The 15,317-nt window shown below is 47.5% G+C and overlaps 1 protein-coding gene and 1 pseudogene across 1 annotated transcript in view; both read right to left on the bottom strand.

The window, feature by feature from the left end:
* Positions 1-435: 435 nt before the first annotated feature.
* Bco1 (beta-carotene oxygenase 1) overlaps positions 436-15,317 on the bottom strand; it is a 34,919-nt gene continuing 20,037 nt past the window's right edge. Inside the window, exons 8-11 of the mRNA XM_036188685.1 lie at positions 6,566-6,671; positions 4,789-4,883; positions 3,209-3,320; positions 436-703 (exon numbers count right to left, since the gene is read on the bottom strand). Of these exons, the coding sequence (XP_036044578.1) occupies positions 474-703; positions 3,209-3,320; positions 4,789-4,883; positions 6,566-6,671 (543 nt within the window). The 3' untranslated portion in view covers positions 436-473. The remainder of the gene's footprint in view (positions 704-3,208; positions 3,321-4,788; positions 4,884-6,565; positions 6,672-15,317) is intronic.
* Positions 8,866-9,464, bottom strand: LOC118583817 (annotated as a pseudogene).

Here is a 15,317-nt window from a genome sequence, read left to right as displayed (position 1 = left end):
TGCACAAAAAAATAACAGCAAGATGAAGCACCTGGCCACCTCCACCCAGAGAGAGGTGCCAGCTTACGCACTGTCCCATTGCCCGGACAAGGTACCTGACAGACACTATGTAAGGGAGGGAGGGTTAGTTTCGCTCTCAGGTTCAGGTCCAGTCTATCACGGAGAGGAAGCATGATGTCAGGAGGCTGCTGATTGAGTTGCATCTGCAGTCAGGAAGCAGATGGCTGCTGGTGTTCATCTGGCCTTTTCCTTCTCGTTCAGTCTGGACCTCAGTTCATGGGATGATGCTGCCCACATTCAAGGATCTTCCTTGCCCCGTTAACCCAGTATGGAAACTCTCCCACAGACAGGCCCAGAAGTTTGTTTCCTAGGTGACCCTAAGACCCTGTCAAGTTGACAGTGTCAACAATCACACTTGCTGTCCCCAGGTCCCACCAGTGAAGTCACTCTTCCTGTGGCCCAATCCTGTGCCGTCAGGCCTGTGGGGTGACAGGGGCGTCTGAATTTTCATCCTCCTGAGTCTCGGCAGGGATCTGCTTCACTGCATTCTGGTCTGCATCCGGGATAAATAAGCCATGCAGGTCTAAGTGCATGTCTGCATCAACAGAAGCACGAGCCAATTCCGTAAAATTCTTGGCATCCAGAATCAGTAAAAAAGGCGACTTTTGGGGGTCAGTAGAGACAATTGCTGATAAGATGACTCCTACAGGAAGACAAACAAAACCCAGTTTATTCTCACTTGCATTGCCGATGATGTAAGGCAGGGCCTTCCTGCAGGCTGCTCAACCAATGAGCTCCATCCCGGCTCCTAAGAGACACCTAACGGTGTTCAAAGTATAGCTTTGTGTGCCTTCCATCTGGAGGGGTCCATTTCTCAGAGGTGTCTCCCTGTCCTCTTTCAACTCATTCTCGACCCAAACAGGAGGGAAGAGAATACAGAGCATTCTGTTGGCAGAGGAGAAGTCCAGGACTGGAATGAGAACACTACCCCAGGATAGCCACTTTGCCTCGCTGAACCTTATCTCATCCCTGCAGTGAAGATCATTCCTCCCAGCCTCCAACCTCATGGGGTGCTGCAGGGATCTGCAGGGTGGGTTCTGGAAACACTTTCTTCATTTTCACGTGGATTGAAGAATGGCTCTTTTTCTATTGTTTGAATCTGAGTATGGAGAGACCCAGCCAGTTCTGGGAGGTCACGAGGACTAAAATGGGCCACTTAGCTGAGCGGGGACTTCTTGAGTTGCAAAAGCATTTGCATATTTGTGCTATTGTTGTTTTGTTTTGAAACAGGTCTTGCAAAGTAGCCGAGGCTGGCCTTAAACTCATATCTCCCTGCCTCCACCTCTCCGGATGCTGGGATTACGGACCACACGTTACCATGCCTTGCTTGTGACGGCACTGGAATGAATACAACTCATCCCTTGGTTACATTGGCAACCCCAACTTTTGCCAGTTAATTGGAATGTTCTCCATCCTCTGCACTCACAAGGTACAGTGGGGTTAAGGGAGCTTCTAGTAAGTGCCTGGTAGTCCTCCCCAAAGGACCTTGGAGTAGCCTTACGTGGGTGATGTCAGATTGGCCTGGATTCAAATCCAACCTCTGCATATGGGGCGCATGACTTTGGTCAATTTGCCTCACTCTGAGCCTCCCCTTGATGAAATGAGGACAATGTCACCCCACACCCATGGAGAGAAGGCGTAAGAAGCAGTTGCCCAGCCAAGTAGGGGATTGGTCTCAGTAGGAGTGGGTGCTAACAGTCCCTTGCCTCGGAAGATGGCAGTGACATGGGATCCCCCCTCACCTGTGTGCCAGGCCACAGTCAGTAGGAAGCCAAGGCCAGGTGGAAAGCCACTCCCTCCCACCTGAAGGAAGAAGCTGGCAGCCTCAGTGGGATGGCCTGCCCTCCCCTGCAGGTGTGGGCAGCTCCATCACTGGCTTGGCCCGTGTGGTGTCCCCACCCATAGCTTATTACCCTCCCTAGCATCCCCAAGGCTGTGGGCAGGGCATTTTTGAGGCAAAGGGGGATAAGATGATTTGGCTATGTGGAAACCAACATTTCCCAGGTGCTATGAAAATTTCACCTGCTCGTAAGAGAGGTCACTTGAGATTTGGGGCCAGCTCTTGCAATGAACTTTAAAACTAAAGCTGCACATTCTAAGAGAGTGTATGCCACTCAGTAGAAAGACACAGGCTTTGTGTAGTAGAAAATTTAAACCTTGCCCAAAGAAGGTCTGGACTTTGTCACAGTCTTACCCATGAAAACGTTTTCAGAGGCTGTGGGCTATGCCAGGTAGTGTATTCTAACACTGTCATCCATCCATCCATCCATCCATCCATCCATCCATCCATCCATCCATCCACCCTTCCTTGCATCCATCCACCTTTCCATCTTTCCTTCCTTCCTTCCTTCCTTCCTTCCTTCCTTCTTTCCTTTCGTCCATCCATCCATCCATCCATCCATCCATCCATCCATCCAACCAACCATCCAATCACCTACCTACCTACCTATCTTCTTGCTGTTGTTTTTTGAAACAGGGGCTCAGTAGTTTGAATTCTCTGTGTAGCTGAGAATGACCTTAGACCCCTGGTTGTCTTCTGTCCATCTCCCAAATGATGAAATTCCAGGCATATACACCATGCTTGGCTGACAATGTGATATATGATAGATCCTAGGACCACATGGCTCCTGCTTGGCTTCTGAGAAGCTGAACACTGAGGCCATCTACACAGAGTATCAGTCATGCCATGTTAGTGAGCCATGATAAAACTTCTGGATACAGAGGCTCAGGCACGCTTCCATGGCTGCAAACACTTGGTTGTCAGAGGTTGACACTATGGGCAGATCCACTGGGAAAGGATGGCCTGGGGCTCTGTGCTAGCCTCTCCTGCACCCCATCCTGTGTGTCCACTCTAGACTTTTGTTAATTTGAATCTCTAATTGTTCACTGCGATAAGGCCTAGCCTTAAGAATAATGGCTGTCCATGAGCTCTGGGTTGTCCTAGTGAATTACAGAATGTGGTGGTAAGAGCCCTTGACACTTGACATCAGAAGCAAAGGTGGTCTTGGGCAGTTTTTAGTGTGGTTTTACCACTGCCACACCTGGACTCCTCATCAGGCCACCCACCTGTGGGATGCTCCTGGATGGTGCCTCTGTTTGATGGGTGATCATAAGTGTGGCCACCCGGGCTCCCTTCCCCCACTCTTACCATCATCCTCATCCTTGGCACCTGGCGTGGGTACAAACAGGGGTTCCGCCGGCCAACAGCACTCCTCACCCCACTTTAAGGAGGACTTTGTGAGAATGTCATATTTCAGTATCTGTATATGCAGAGAAGAGAACATTGGGATCCTGTGTCTGCAAGCATGCTTACTCCCTGGGAACAGGAGGGCATGAAGGCCATCGAGGGGAGACTGAGCCCTTAAACCTATACTTGTAATATCACCTCCAGTGACACCTGTTCCAGGTAGCACAACCATAGAAAGGGAAGAGCCAAACATTCCCCTACTCCCCACCCCCCCACAATGTCAAACACAGGTCTCCTGGCCCACATAGGGCTGAGATCCCACAATCCTGAATTTTTCTGGTGTTTGGCAATCACGATGTTTTACATTATATAATTAAGATGTTTAGTGCCACTAGTTGAAACATGATACATTCTTTTGTTGCTTTGAAAGTGAAAGCCCTGGACTATGGCTGGAGTTGTGGTGAAGCCCCTGCCCAGAACCTGAGGTTCTAGTTTGAGTCCCAGAATCTAAAACAAAAACTCAAAAAACCAAAACCCAAACCAAAACAAACCAAAACAACAAATGAAAGGGAAAATTTCCATAAGCTCTCATAGGCCTGTTCCTGTAGTGTATAGAATTAGTGGGAGTGGGGTAGAGTGTGTTGTGTGTGTGTATAAACCTTAATTACTTTTGTGCTACAGATATTTAAATTTTTTAAATTATTTTTAATTTATTCTTTTATTTTTGTTGTATGTCTTTTTTACAGTTAGTGGGGGGGGGCATGCATCATTGCATCATGCCACAGCACACATGTGGCAGAGGACAGGAGTTGGTGCTCTCCCTCTTGTCATGTGGGTTCCTGGAATCACACTCAGGTTGTTAAGCTTGACAATACATCCCCTTACCCACTGAGCTATCCCATCTGCTCTGCATTTTTTAAATGTAAATTAAAAATATTGATATGAGAGAAAAGTGGTATGTGTCTGGCCAGCACTCTGGACAGCACCGGACTATAGTAAATCCTGACAGTCACTTAAAAAACAAAATGAATCCTAGAAATCCCACTAACACCCTTCCTGCTGGAGAAGGCAAGCTGGCTGCTGGAGACAGCACTCCCTGCTGACTCCTTTGCCCTCAGAGCCCACCATAGTGTGCCACGTAACTGGGGCTCACAGTGCAGATAGAACACAGAACTCTTATGGTGTATTAAACATTGACAGATTTTCGTATGCTGAACCACCCTTGCATCCCTGGGATGAAGCCTACTTGGTCATGGCAGATAATTTTCATGAGGGAGATTGGTCTGTAATTCTCTTTCTTTGTTTCATCTTTGTGTGACTTGGGTATCAGGTTAACTGTAGCCTCATTAAAAAAAAAAAAAAAGTTTGGTAATGTTCCTTCTGTTTCTATTGGGAACACAGAACTCATACTTTAGATTCATCCCAACTGACTTCCCTCCTGAATCCCTTTTCCCAGTCTTACGCCCAGAGGAGTCTGCTTTGCAGACATTAAGCTGGGTCCAGAGACGGCCAGTCTTCTTGCAGGATGCAGGGGAGAGTACCTTGGTTGGGATTGGACTCCACTGAACTTCAGCCGCAAAGACGTAGCGATATGGCTTCCCATTGTGAGCATAATTTATCCGAGGGAGCTCTAGGCCTTGAAAAGACAGGACACTGATGAAACTCCACCACTAGGGCAGGGAACTTCCCTCTTAATGCCAAACTGGGCCTTGTTCCATAGGAACGGTTCCCAAGTACCACCCCTGACCTTGATTCAGAACCAGATTACATCAAAGGTGGTCACAGGTAGGGAGGGACCTCTGATAATGATGCTGGCCCTGCCAGAAGGTTCAGGACTGAGGTGCTATAGACCAGGGGGCTCTAAATGCATAAGTACCTCTAATTATCCATGATAGAAATCAGAGAATTACAGATTTAAATCACAGGCTGCTGCAATTTTTAAAAAGCTCTCTAAATATACAGTGCATGTGTGTATGTGTGTGTGTGTGTATGTGTATATGTGTGTGTATGTGTGTGTGCGTGTGTGTATGTTGTGTGTGTGTGTGTGTGTGTGTAAGCAAACAAGGGTATGAAAAGAGACTTCAGGAATGGGAGGAGTGTCATTGCACAATCTAAAACAAATCTGGTTCCTAGGTTGGTGCAAGCACCAGGGGATACTGAGGCAACAGGATCACGGCAAGTTCAAAGCCAGCCCGGCCTGCAGAGTGAGACCTTGACTAAAATAAATAAATAAAACAAGATCTGCAAATCCTATTATAATATGTAGAAAAAGGATGTTTACAAAGGATTTTCATAACATGGGAAATGTCCATACGACAAGGTTAAGTGTCAAAGGCTGGCCACAGGGCTGTGTCCCTTATGTCACAAAGAGAAAGTTCATAAGCATTGCTGGGATCGGGACTGTCTGCCAGCTGACACTCCATCTTGCAGCTTTCAATATTTCTGTTGCTTTTCTGCCCAGGCATTGTGTTTGTTTTTATGTTTGCTTCAAGACAAGACCTCTTAGAGCCTACTCAGGCCTTTAACTCACTATGTAGTGAAGAAGAGCTTATAATCCCCCCCCCCAATTCCCAAGAGCTGGGATTACAGGCATGTACTGTAATATATATAATATATGATTTGTTTTTTGTTTTTTGAGACAGAGTATGTGGCTCAGGCTAGCCAGGTACTCACAGCAATCCTCCAGGCTCAGCCTCCTGATACTGGGATTACAGGCATGTACTGCCACACCCAGCTTCATTGCACACTTGGAAGTATAAAATGCCGATTTCTCTACACCAGGCTTTGTGCCACGGCCTGTAATACACTGAGCACAGAAACTCAGCCCTGTGGGACAGTGGCACTTCCCAGAGAGCTTTTGGCTGGCTCCTGTTTAGGGTGAGGGCTATTTGGCACCCAGGGATGTTTCTGCACATCCTCCAGTACCAGCACTGCCCTACCACAAAGAACACCTGCCCCGCATGTCATCAGGGCTGATGAACATGGGCCTATGGGTGTGGCTCTTACTCTGTGGCTGACACTCTTGTGTAGCCCAGCATCTCCCAGGCCCAGTGGGAGATTCCCACTTCGTGGGAATTGTGACAGTGTGGAGAAACAGGAACCTACCATGCCTATTAAATACATCACAGCCATTTGCATACATCAACGGTGCATGCCATCCATCCAAGGACCAGAAGTGTTGGAGGCTATCCAAGAAAATCCCCCAATTTTTTTTTCCTGGGGTCTCAGGAGCCTTCCCTGCTCTTCCCTGTCCCTGCATGGAAGGGAGTATCACAGAGAGGGGCTTTGGGCATCTCTGTGAGAAAGGATGTATTCTACCTTCATAGAGGACCTCGGGCTGGCAGTAAACATGGCTGTCTTTCTCCTTCAGGGCTGTTGCTCTTGTAGATGCCACTTTGATTAAATTTGAGCCCACTTCTGCATTCTAAAGAGAATAAGTTAAAAACAACAACAAAAAGAAAAGGTTATTCCCACAAACCCTTGCTTTACCATCTGTGCTTGAACAGAGCTTCCAGACAGAGCACCTTGCTTGGCCTCTCAGTAATCACAGGGAGCAGCTATTTCATTGCTGATATTCTCAATTAAAAATAGTGAGGATCTCTGGATGGTGGGGGCGCACGCCTTTAACCCAGGACTCGGGAGGTAGAGGCCAGCGGATCTCTGTGAGTTTGAGGCCAGCCTGGTCTACAGAGGGAGTTCCAGGACAGCCAGAGCTACACAGAGAAACTCTGTCTCAAAAAACCCCCAATACTACTACTACTACTACTACTACTACTGATGATGATGATGATGATGATGATGATGATGATGATGATGATGGTTGAGGCTGAAGAGATGGCCCAGCTTTTCCAGAGGACCTGACTTCAAGTCCTAGCAACACAAGGTGGTTCACAAACATCTGTTAACTCCAGTCCCAGGGATCCAATGCCCTCTCCTGTCCCCCAAGGAGGCACTGTACACAGAAGTGCACAGACAAAAATTGCAGACAAATCACCCCCTATGCACATTAAATAAATGCATTTAAAAATGCAACCATCACTTTAAGAATAATGAGGATTGGCAACAGGAACAGACTCTCCCAAGGCCACACAGTTGGTGGGTAGTACAGTCAGGACCTACCTAGGCTCTTGATCTCTTTAAGGGAACATTAATATGCTCCAAAGAGTATGTTTTCCCTTTTTAAATGCTGGGCGATTCATCTATAAAAAGCTACTTCCATCATCCAATGGGTGTTTGTGTGGCATCTACAGTAACAGATATGCTCAGGACGTAACACTGAGTGAAAGCTTTGGAACAAACTGCACACATGGTCTGAGCCCAACCAAGTATGCTAATGTAGTACACTAGAACGAGAGGAGAAATCTCACAGATATGAACAACAGAGCAGGTGGTGGAGGAGACTTCCCTATTTTTCACATACTAGGCATGAGACTTTGGGCAAGTAGTTAGCTTCTCTGTGCTCCAATTTCCTTCTGTGTATCATGAAGATAATAGTATGCACGTCTTCAACTGATTGCAAAGATTAAGTGACATCATCTGCCGAATGGTTTGCAGTAGGACCTAGATAAACACTTTTGTTGATGACGACATCTTTGCAGTGACACAGGAGGTCTATGATATAGTACTCACTCTGAGAGAATTCATTCCAAGCCCTCAACGATGCCCTGAAACTCAGATAACACTGAACACTTTGTGTAAGTGTTGCAACCAACAGCATTGACCTGATAACTGAGACAATTACAGAATGACTAATAGATGGGTAGTATATACAGAATAGATACATTGTACAAAATGATGTGTTACATTCTGAGCAAATTTGAGATCTTGGACTGTTAATCACAACAGCATGCAATCTAAGAATTGTTTCTTTAGAGAGGGCCTTTCCTTCCTTCTTCCTTCTTTCCTTCCTTCCTTCCTCCCTCCCTTCCTTCCTTCCTTCCTTCCTTCCTTCCTTCCTTCCTTCCTTCCTTCCTTCCTTCCTTTAGCCCTTTCTTTTTTTTTTTTTTTTTTGGAGACAGGGTTTCTCTGTGTAGCTTTGGAGCCTATCCTGGATCTCGCTCTGTATACCAGGCTGGCCTCAAACTCATAGAGATCCACCTGCCTCTGCCTCCCAAGTGCTGGGATTAAAGGTGTGTGCCACCACCATCCAGCTTCTTCCTTCTTTCTTTTTTTGAAACAGGGTTTCTCTGTGTAACCCTGGATGTCCTGGAACTTGCTCTTGAAGACCACCAGGCTGGCCTCGAACTCACAGAGATCCTCCTGCCTCTGCTTCCTGAGTGCTGGGTTTAAAGGTATGTACCACCACCACCTGGCTAGAGGGGGCTTTCATTGAGCATTTTTTGAGCACATTTGATTCTAAGTCACTACATGGGTAGAAAGAGAAACAAGATAAAGGAATACTAGTATGTTATTATTACTATGTCTGATTTCTCTGTCCAATTTTCAATGTCATTTTTAACATTAAGAACAACCTGTTTCTTCATTTGGGGCATGTGTATGTGTCTACTGTGTGTGTGCTTGTGTATGGAGACCTTTGGTGTCTTACTCAATCATATTCCCATTTTATTATTTTTCTTCAAAAGCAAGTTTTAAGGTTTTAGAAATCACTGCAGAATACTCTACTCCTTTTGCTTTTTGGCATCACCAGCGATGGCCTTTGCAGCCCCCTGATCTTCCTTATTCTCTTCCCGCTTTCCTTTCATTGCCTCCTGGAAGTCTTCTTCTAGAAAAGGCCAAGTCTTGCAAGTCTGTGTCTAGGCTCATTCTTCTTTGCATAACCCAAAGAATCATGATCATGCCGAAGCCGGTTGTCTTGACACCACCAAAGTGGGTTCTGAATTCAAATACGAAGATGATAGCTGGTGTTGTCTCATACATTGTGGCTATCTCTTCCTGCACTTCTGTCTTTGGTACTGTTGTCTTCCCAGGGACATCAAAGGCCATGTGTTTCCTCTGAAGCAAAAGGTTAGTCATGAACTTCCTGGTGAGGACCGTTAGATCAGTACTGTGTTATTCATGATGGGGGGTCATTGAGCATCCAAGGAAGAAAAGAAGACTTCACCTCTTTCCTCCTCTCTCCCTCTCTCTCTCTCTCTTTGATACAGGTTTCTTACTGAACCTGGGATCCACCAATTAGCTTTACTGGCTGGCCAGACAGCTTCAGAAATCTGCTTGTCTCTATTTCTCCAGAGCTGGGATCACAGGTACTCAGTGCCATGCTTCACAGACTGAGTCATCTCCCCAGCCCCCAGCACCCCCCCCAACAACCTATTTTAATGATAGCAGCTCTTTTGCTAGGAAAGAGAGAAAGTGAGCATCATGGTAGCTGTATTGAAGGGGTCCTTAGAGGTTATTCATATAGTTCAGTCCCTTGATTGTTAGAAGAGGAAGCGGAGGCCAAGAGATGGGAATCACATTGAGATTCTCCCAGAAGCAAGAACATTTTGGGCAGAGGGCAGAGTGAGGGGCCCTTTCCCACCCTGTAGGTCTCAGCTCAAACATCTTCTTTCCTAACCACTCATCAACCTGAACCTGACATGTCCTGGAGGCAGCGGTCCCAGGCTCTATTTCATTCATGAAGCTTTGTCCTTCCTTGTGGTCATTTTCTCCATGATGTCAGAGACCAGATTTTCTTCAATGCATGGCACCCAGGAAGTGAATACATGATTTAATAAGTCCCCCCTGCCCCCTCTCCGACACGCACTTTCAATGGTCAAGGGACAAAGAACATGTGTACTCCGCAGTTTGGTTGAAGAATCTAGTGAAACCAAGTCTGTGAACCAAGTAGCCCCATGCTGGGTGTACTGTAGTGGCTTATACTGTGCCTGTGGCTTGCTAGACACATGACAGCGGCACCCTGCACCAGCCGCTCCCTGCCCAAGGCATGTCCAACCTTGACTCACAGGGAGTTGGCCGACAGAGACTGTTCTAGCCCCAGCCTGAAACTGGTCAGACTGGTTAAGGGATAAACTTTTAATTTTCCACACACAGCAGTAACCTACATGACTCGGCCGCTTTTAGCAGTCAACCTTGCTCAGCGTTGAGGAGAAATTGGCCAGAATTTAGCGAAAACCCCACAAGCTTGCTTGTAATCCTGATGCCAGAGGGAATTTCCAGGGTGGGGGGTCAGAGGGAGCAGTGAGCTCAGAAGTCTGCCCACCTGCTGTCATGGGAGCACCAGCTTCTGTGTGGAATCAGAATTCCTAACTTGCTATGTGAGTTTGAAAAGACCCTTCAGCCCACTGGGTTGGCTTCCCTGTCTGTAAATGGGGTGCTGGGGGAAGCACAGTGCTTTCTGCCCGATCCCAGAAAAGTTATGGTTATGTAAGTATCTGGTCCCAGGCCAGAGGCACTGTAGTTAACAACAGACACGAATTCAAATCCTGACACAATCCCAACAATGAGTCTTTGATGTTGGGCAAGCTGCTTTTCCTCCTAACTGTAGACTCCGGGATAAAAAATAACTCAGAGGCTTGCATTATGAATTGACAAAGCGGTTAACAGTCCTCAAAATTTGAGGGCCTGGAGCAATAGCCCAAGTTGAGGACCACGGGCCCTAGGCCCAGATGCTGCAAACTCATTACGTGAGACTAAATCACTCTCCTACCCAGACACGTGGGCCTTTGTCACAGGGAACTGCTCTATCTAATGCACTAGGACAAAAACCAGCCTATTTCAATGATAGCAGCTCTTATTTTTTCTGAAAAGAAGAGAGAGTTTGTTGCATTTCCACAGTTGGATTGCAGGGGTCTTTAAAGACTGGCCCAGTTCGTATCCCTCAGTCTATAGCAAAGGAAGCTGACACCAAGACAGAAATGACTCAGAGAAGAGCCTCGTGTGGCTACTGAGACTTTGAAATAAGGTCAAGTGAGGTTGAAAATTCCAGGGACCCTAATGCTAGTAGCCACATCTCGAACACTCCACTACCACACTAAGACCCCTTAGTTCCCAGCCAGATGAAATGGCCTGGTGAGATCTTCCCACTCCAGGCTCTGCCTGGAGCTACGCAGATGTCCCACCCAGAACCCTCAGTCCCAGCCAGTCCCACTAGACACCTCATAGGCACACCGGCAACAGTCTGCTCTTAGGGGGAAAGAGGCAGTCTCTCAATCAGGTTGGTACCCCAGTTAGCCTAAGCATGGGTAGGTGTGATGGAGAGATGCCTTTCTTTGTTAGGCATGACCCTTTGGCCCTCAGGACTTCGTATCTTGTGGAGGGACAGTTTGAGGACTCTAAAGTGACAAGCTCAGAGAAGCTTCCTGTCGCCAAAGACGCACTTAGAGCAGAAAAGCTATTGACCACAAGGCCCATGCTCAGCACACCTCATAGATTCATGTTTGCATTTGGAGAGAAAACCCAAGTCTGCTGCTCCAGGATCCGAAGCCACATCAGGTAGCTTTTGCATGCCTCCTCCTGTGACAGCCTCTGTGACCCATGACAGCGAATGCTCCCAAACCTATCTCTAACATGCTGTGGCGCCCTTCAGGGTGAAGGCAGGGCAGCTGCCCCACTGTCTGGACATGCCTAGGCTCCTCCCTGCCACCCCTCCTCCTCTGCAGAGCTCCACCTCAAGAGCCTGCAGCCCTATATAAACAGCAGGAGTTTGGGGGGGGCATTCCACACTGTTTTCCTTTGACCTCAGTTGGTCTGAGCATCAGGGTGACCAGGAGGTCCTAGACCTCTGAGAATAATTTCCCATTTTCTGCTCTGTGTGTAAAGCACAGCTCACTGGGAAATGTTATGAATCCTAACAGGAGAACTGTGCCCTCTTAGAGACTTTGCTTTATGTTTTTCATTCATTCATTCATTCATTCCCCATGCTTAAGAGTTTTTAAATGCAAGGATGACCTGTTCTAAAAAGGAGTCCCTGCCCTCTGGGAGACTGTACCACAGCAGCAAGGGGGGAACCAAACAAGCTTGTCATGTTGGAGCTGAGTGTCACCCTAGGGGTGCCACAGTATACACATGCCCCTAAGGGGATGGTGGCACAGAGGCCCAAAGGATGAAGAGCTCTCGAGGCCCAGAGAGCCTCTTCAGCATGTATTATAATCCCTCGGGGTTCTCCAGTCCATTGGTACGGTACCGGGGAGGTCCGGCTGACACTGTCCTGCCTGTGGGCTGGGAAAGTGCGGCAGATGACTCTGAGCTGTCACTGGGGAGAGTAGAGAGCACTCCAGGATAGGCCAGAGGGGCAGGCAGAGGCGGCATTGATGGGCAAAGGCACCTGAGTAGAGAGCGTTTGGGAAGGGACAACTTTCCTAATCCAAGGTTAGGATGGGGCCAGGCCCTTGGAGCAGGGTGTGTGTGGCTGTGTCCACCTACCCAACTTTCCCATTTGTGTATCCAGGCAGCTGAGTGACTTGAAAGCCAAGAAGCTATCTTTAAGGGACAATAAACAGCAATTAAGCCGCGTGGCCAGAGCCACCCATCCGAGGGTTTGCTCTTCTTTGCTGATTTCAAAGCACCTGGTGGCTACAAGGTGGCTTTTAAAGACACACACACACAAACCATCCAAGCTTGGTTCTGAGGAAGTAGCCATTTCCCCCCGCTGTGATCAAAGGGTGTAAAACCTTAGGTGGGGGCAGGGGGAGAACATGTTCCTCTTCTGGCATCAGCCCTGGGCTGAGTTCAGCCTTGTGACTCATGCCCTGTGTGCCCTGTTCTTCCTGGACCAGAAGACAGTCCTCAGTGTTGTGTTGTGGCTTTCCCAGTAGGAAGAGTGCAGAGGCCAGGGCTGGGGTAATTTTATGAGGTGCCATTGGCCACTCAAATAGCCCTTATCACGAGGGTGGGAAGCTAATGCCTTCTGATACTTTTAAGTGCCCCTCCCCCTATATTTTAGTAGAACTGTGAAACAATTGAACCTAGGGCCTCATGTTTGTTAGGCGAGCATTCTGTCATTGAACTATACTAAACCCCTGTCCTGATTTTTAGATTTATTTTTATTTTGAGGCAGGGTCTCCCTGAGCTGCCCAAGTTTGGCCTTAAAACTTCAGATTTTCCTGCCTCAGGCCCCTGAGTAGCCGGGATTACAGACTAGCACCATGAGTCCTGCTTGCCTGCTTCCTTCCTTTTTTTCCAATTAAAACAACAACAAAAACCATCTTTTAAGAAGGTCTCACCAGTTAGTCTACTAACCTAGGCTTGACCTTGCAACCCTCCTGCCTTAGCCTCCCGAGTGCTGGGGTTATAGGCATGTGCCACCATGCCCAGCTGTTTGGCTCCTTTCTTTCTTGTCCAGTGTCATAGCAAGGATCAAACTCAGAGCCTCACTGTATAAGCATTCTTTCTACCCCTGACTAACACCCCTGTCCTGGCTAGGTTTATGTCAACTGGACACAAATTAGAGCAATCTGAAAGGAGGGGACCTCAATTGAGAAAATGCCACCATAAGATCTGGCTGTAGGCATTTTCTTAATTAGCAATTAGTGGGGGAGGGCCCAGCCCATGGTGGGTGGTGCCATGCCTGGGCTCTATAAGGTGGTCCTGGGTTCTGTAAGAAAGCAGGCTGGGCAAGCCATGAGGAGCAACCCAGTAAGCAGCACCCCTCCACAGCCTCTGCATCAGCTCCTGCCTCCAGGATCCTGCCCTGTTTTGAGTTCCTGTCCTGACTCCCTTCAGTGATGAACTATGATGTGGAAGTGTAGTCCAAAAACCAACCAACAAACAATAAACAAAACCTTTCATCTTCAACTTGCTTTTTCATCGCAGCAATAGAAACCTTAGCTAGGACAACCCCCAACCCTAACTTGATTTTCCAAAGTCAGGCCTTGGGAGGAGGCAGCCCTAGCTGGAACTGCAGACCTCCTCTGGACTCTCAGGTCTCATTTGCACGCTCTCCTCCACTTTATAGCAGATGGTACTGCTTTCCCCGGTAAGTGACATGTTCCCTTTCACATGGCTTAATTACCAGGGAGTTGATTAAAACAACAACAGAGACATTAGGGATGTGGAATCAGAGTTATGTGAGATGTGGCAGCAGCTACGGCAGAGACTCACAGAGCAAAGTGTTAGAGAGGAAAGAGCCAGAATTTGGAGACACACAGACCTGGGGATAAACGCTGACTCTTCTGCCCCATGAACAAGAGTTAGGCTGAATCCCGGTACTACAGAAACCCAGAGGTGAGGGTGGGAAAAGTCTCCCTGGGCTGTGGAGAACTGTTCTCCAGGTGTAATGCCTGCAGGCTGAACAACCGAATTCCTGTCTCTACACCTTTAGTGACTGGTCCAGGTTCAAATCTTGCACGGTGGCCTGGGACACATTCCTTTATCTCTTTGATTCTCAGTTTTTTCAACTGTAAATCAAGGCTTTCAACCTTTCCCATAAATTGTTTTGGTCATTAAGTGATGTAAAATAAACAAAAAGATAAAACACATAGCCAAGCACCTGGCACACTTTCCTTTAGTAAACGGGAACCGCCACATTTTAATTGAGTTCAATTTGGTTCCATTTAAATTAATTATATCATGAAGTCAGTGAGTTCTGGGGCCAGAAGCTTCCTTCCCTGATTGAGGAGGACTCCTGTCCTGGGGGTCAGGCACCGTGTTAAGAACAATAGTTCATCAGCAGGGAAATCATGCAAGCTGGCGGTGATGGATCCCTGCCCTGGACCATTAGCTGAATTTAAGATGAGAGCATAGAGGTGCCTCAGTATATAATTAATATAAAAGGTAGAAGGCAAGACAGCATGCACACACTTGGCCACGAGAGAAAACGAAGTGTGGATACATACTGCCATTTGGGCAAAGCAGAAAACACCGCTGAGTGAGATAAGCCAGTAGTGCCAGGTTGGGTGCTGTCACGGTCTGCCAACGTAATGTGTTTGGACAAGTGATAGCTTGAAGGCTGAGAGGAGACCCATGGTTGCCTGGGGTCAGGGCAGAGTTTCTGGGAGATGGTGGCCAAGGGGTCAAAGGTATGGGATTTCTCTAAGGGTGGGAGATGTTCAAAACTTAGGATGGGGAATGGATGCTCAACTCTGACTATAACAAAGGGCAATGAATTGAATAAATGGATGAAGTCTGTAGTGTGTGGATTATCTCTCAATAAAACTGTTAAAAGGATGCAATT

The sequence above is a fragment of the Onychomys torridus genome, chromosome 5 (genome assembly GCF_903995425.1).
Source record: "Onychomys torridus chromosome 5, mOncTor1.1, whole genome shotgun sequence".
Lineage (NCBI taxonomy): Eukaryota > Metazoa > Chordata > Mammalia > Rodentia > Cricetidae > Onychomys > Onychomys torridus.
The sequence above is the reverse complement of the archived record's forward strand: the minus strand, read 5'-3'. Positions and strand labels throughout refer to the sequence as shown.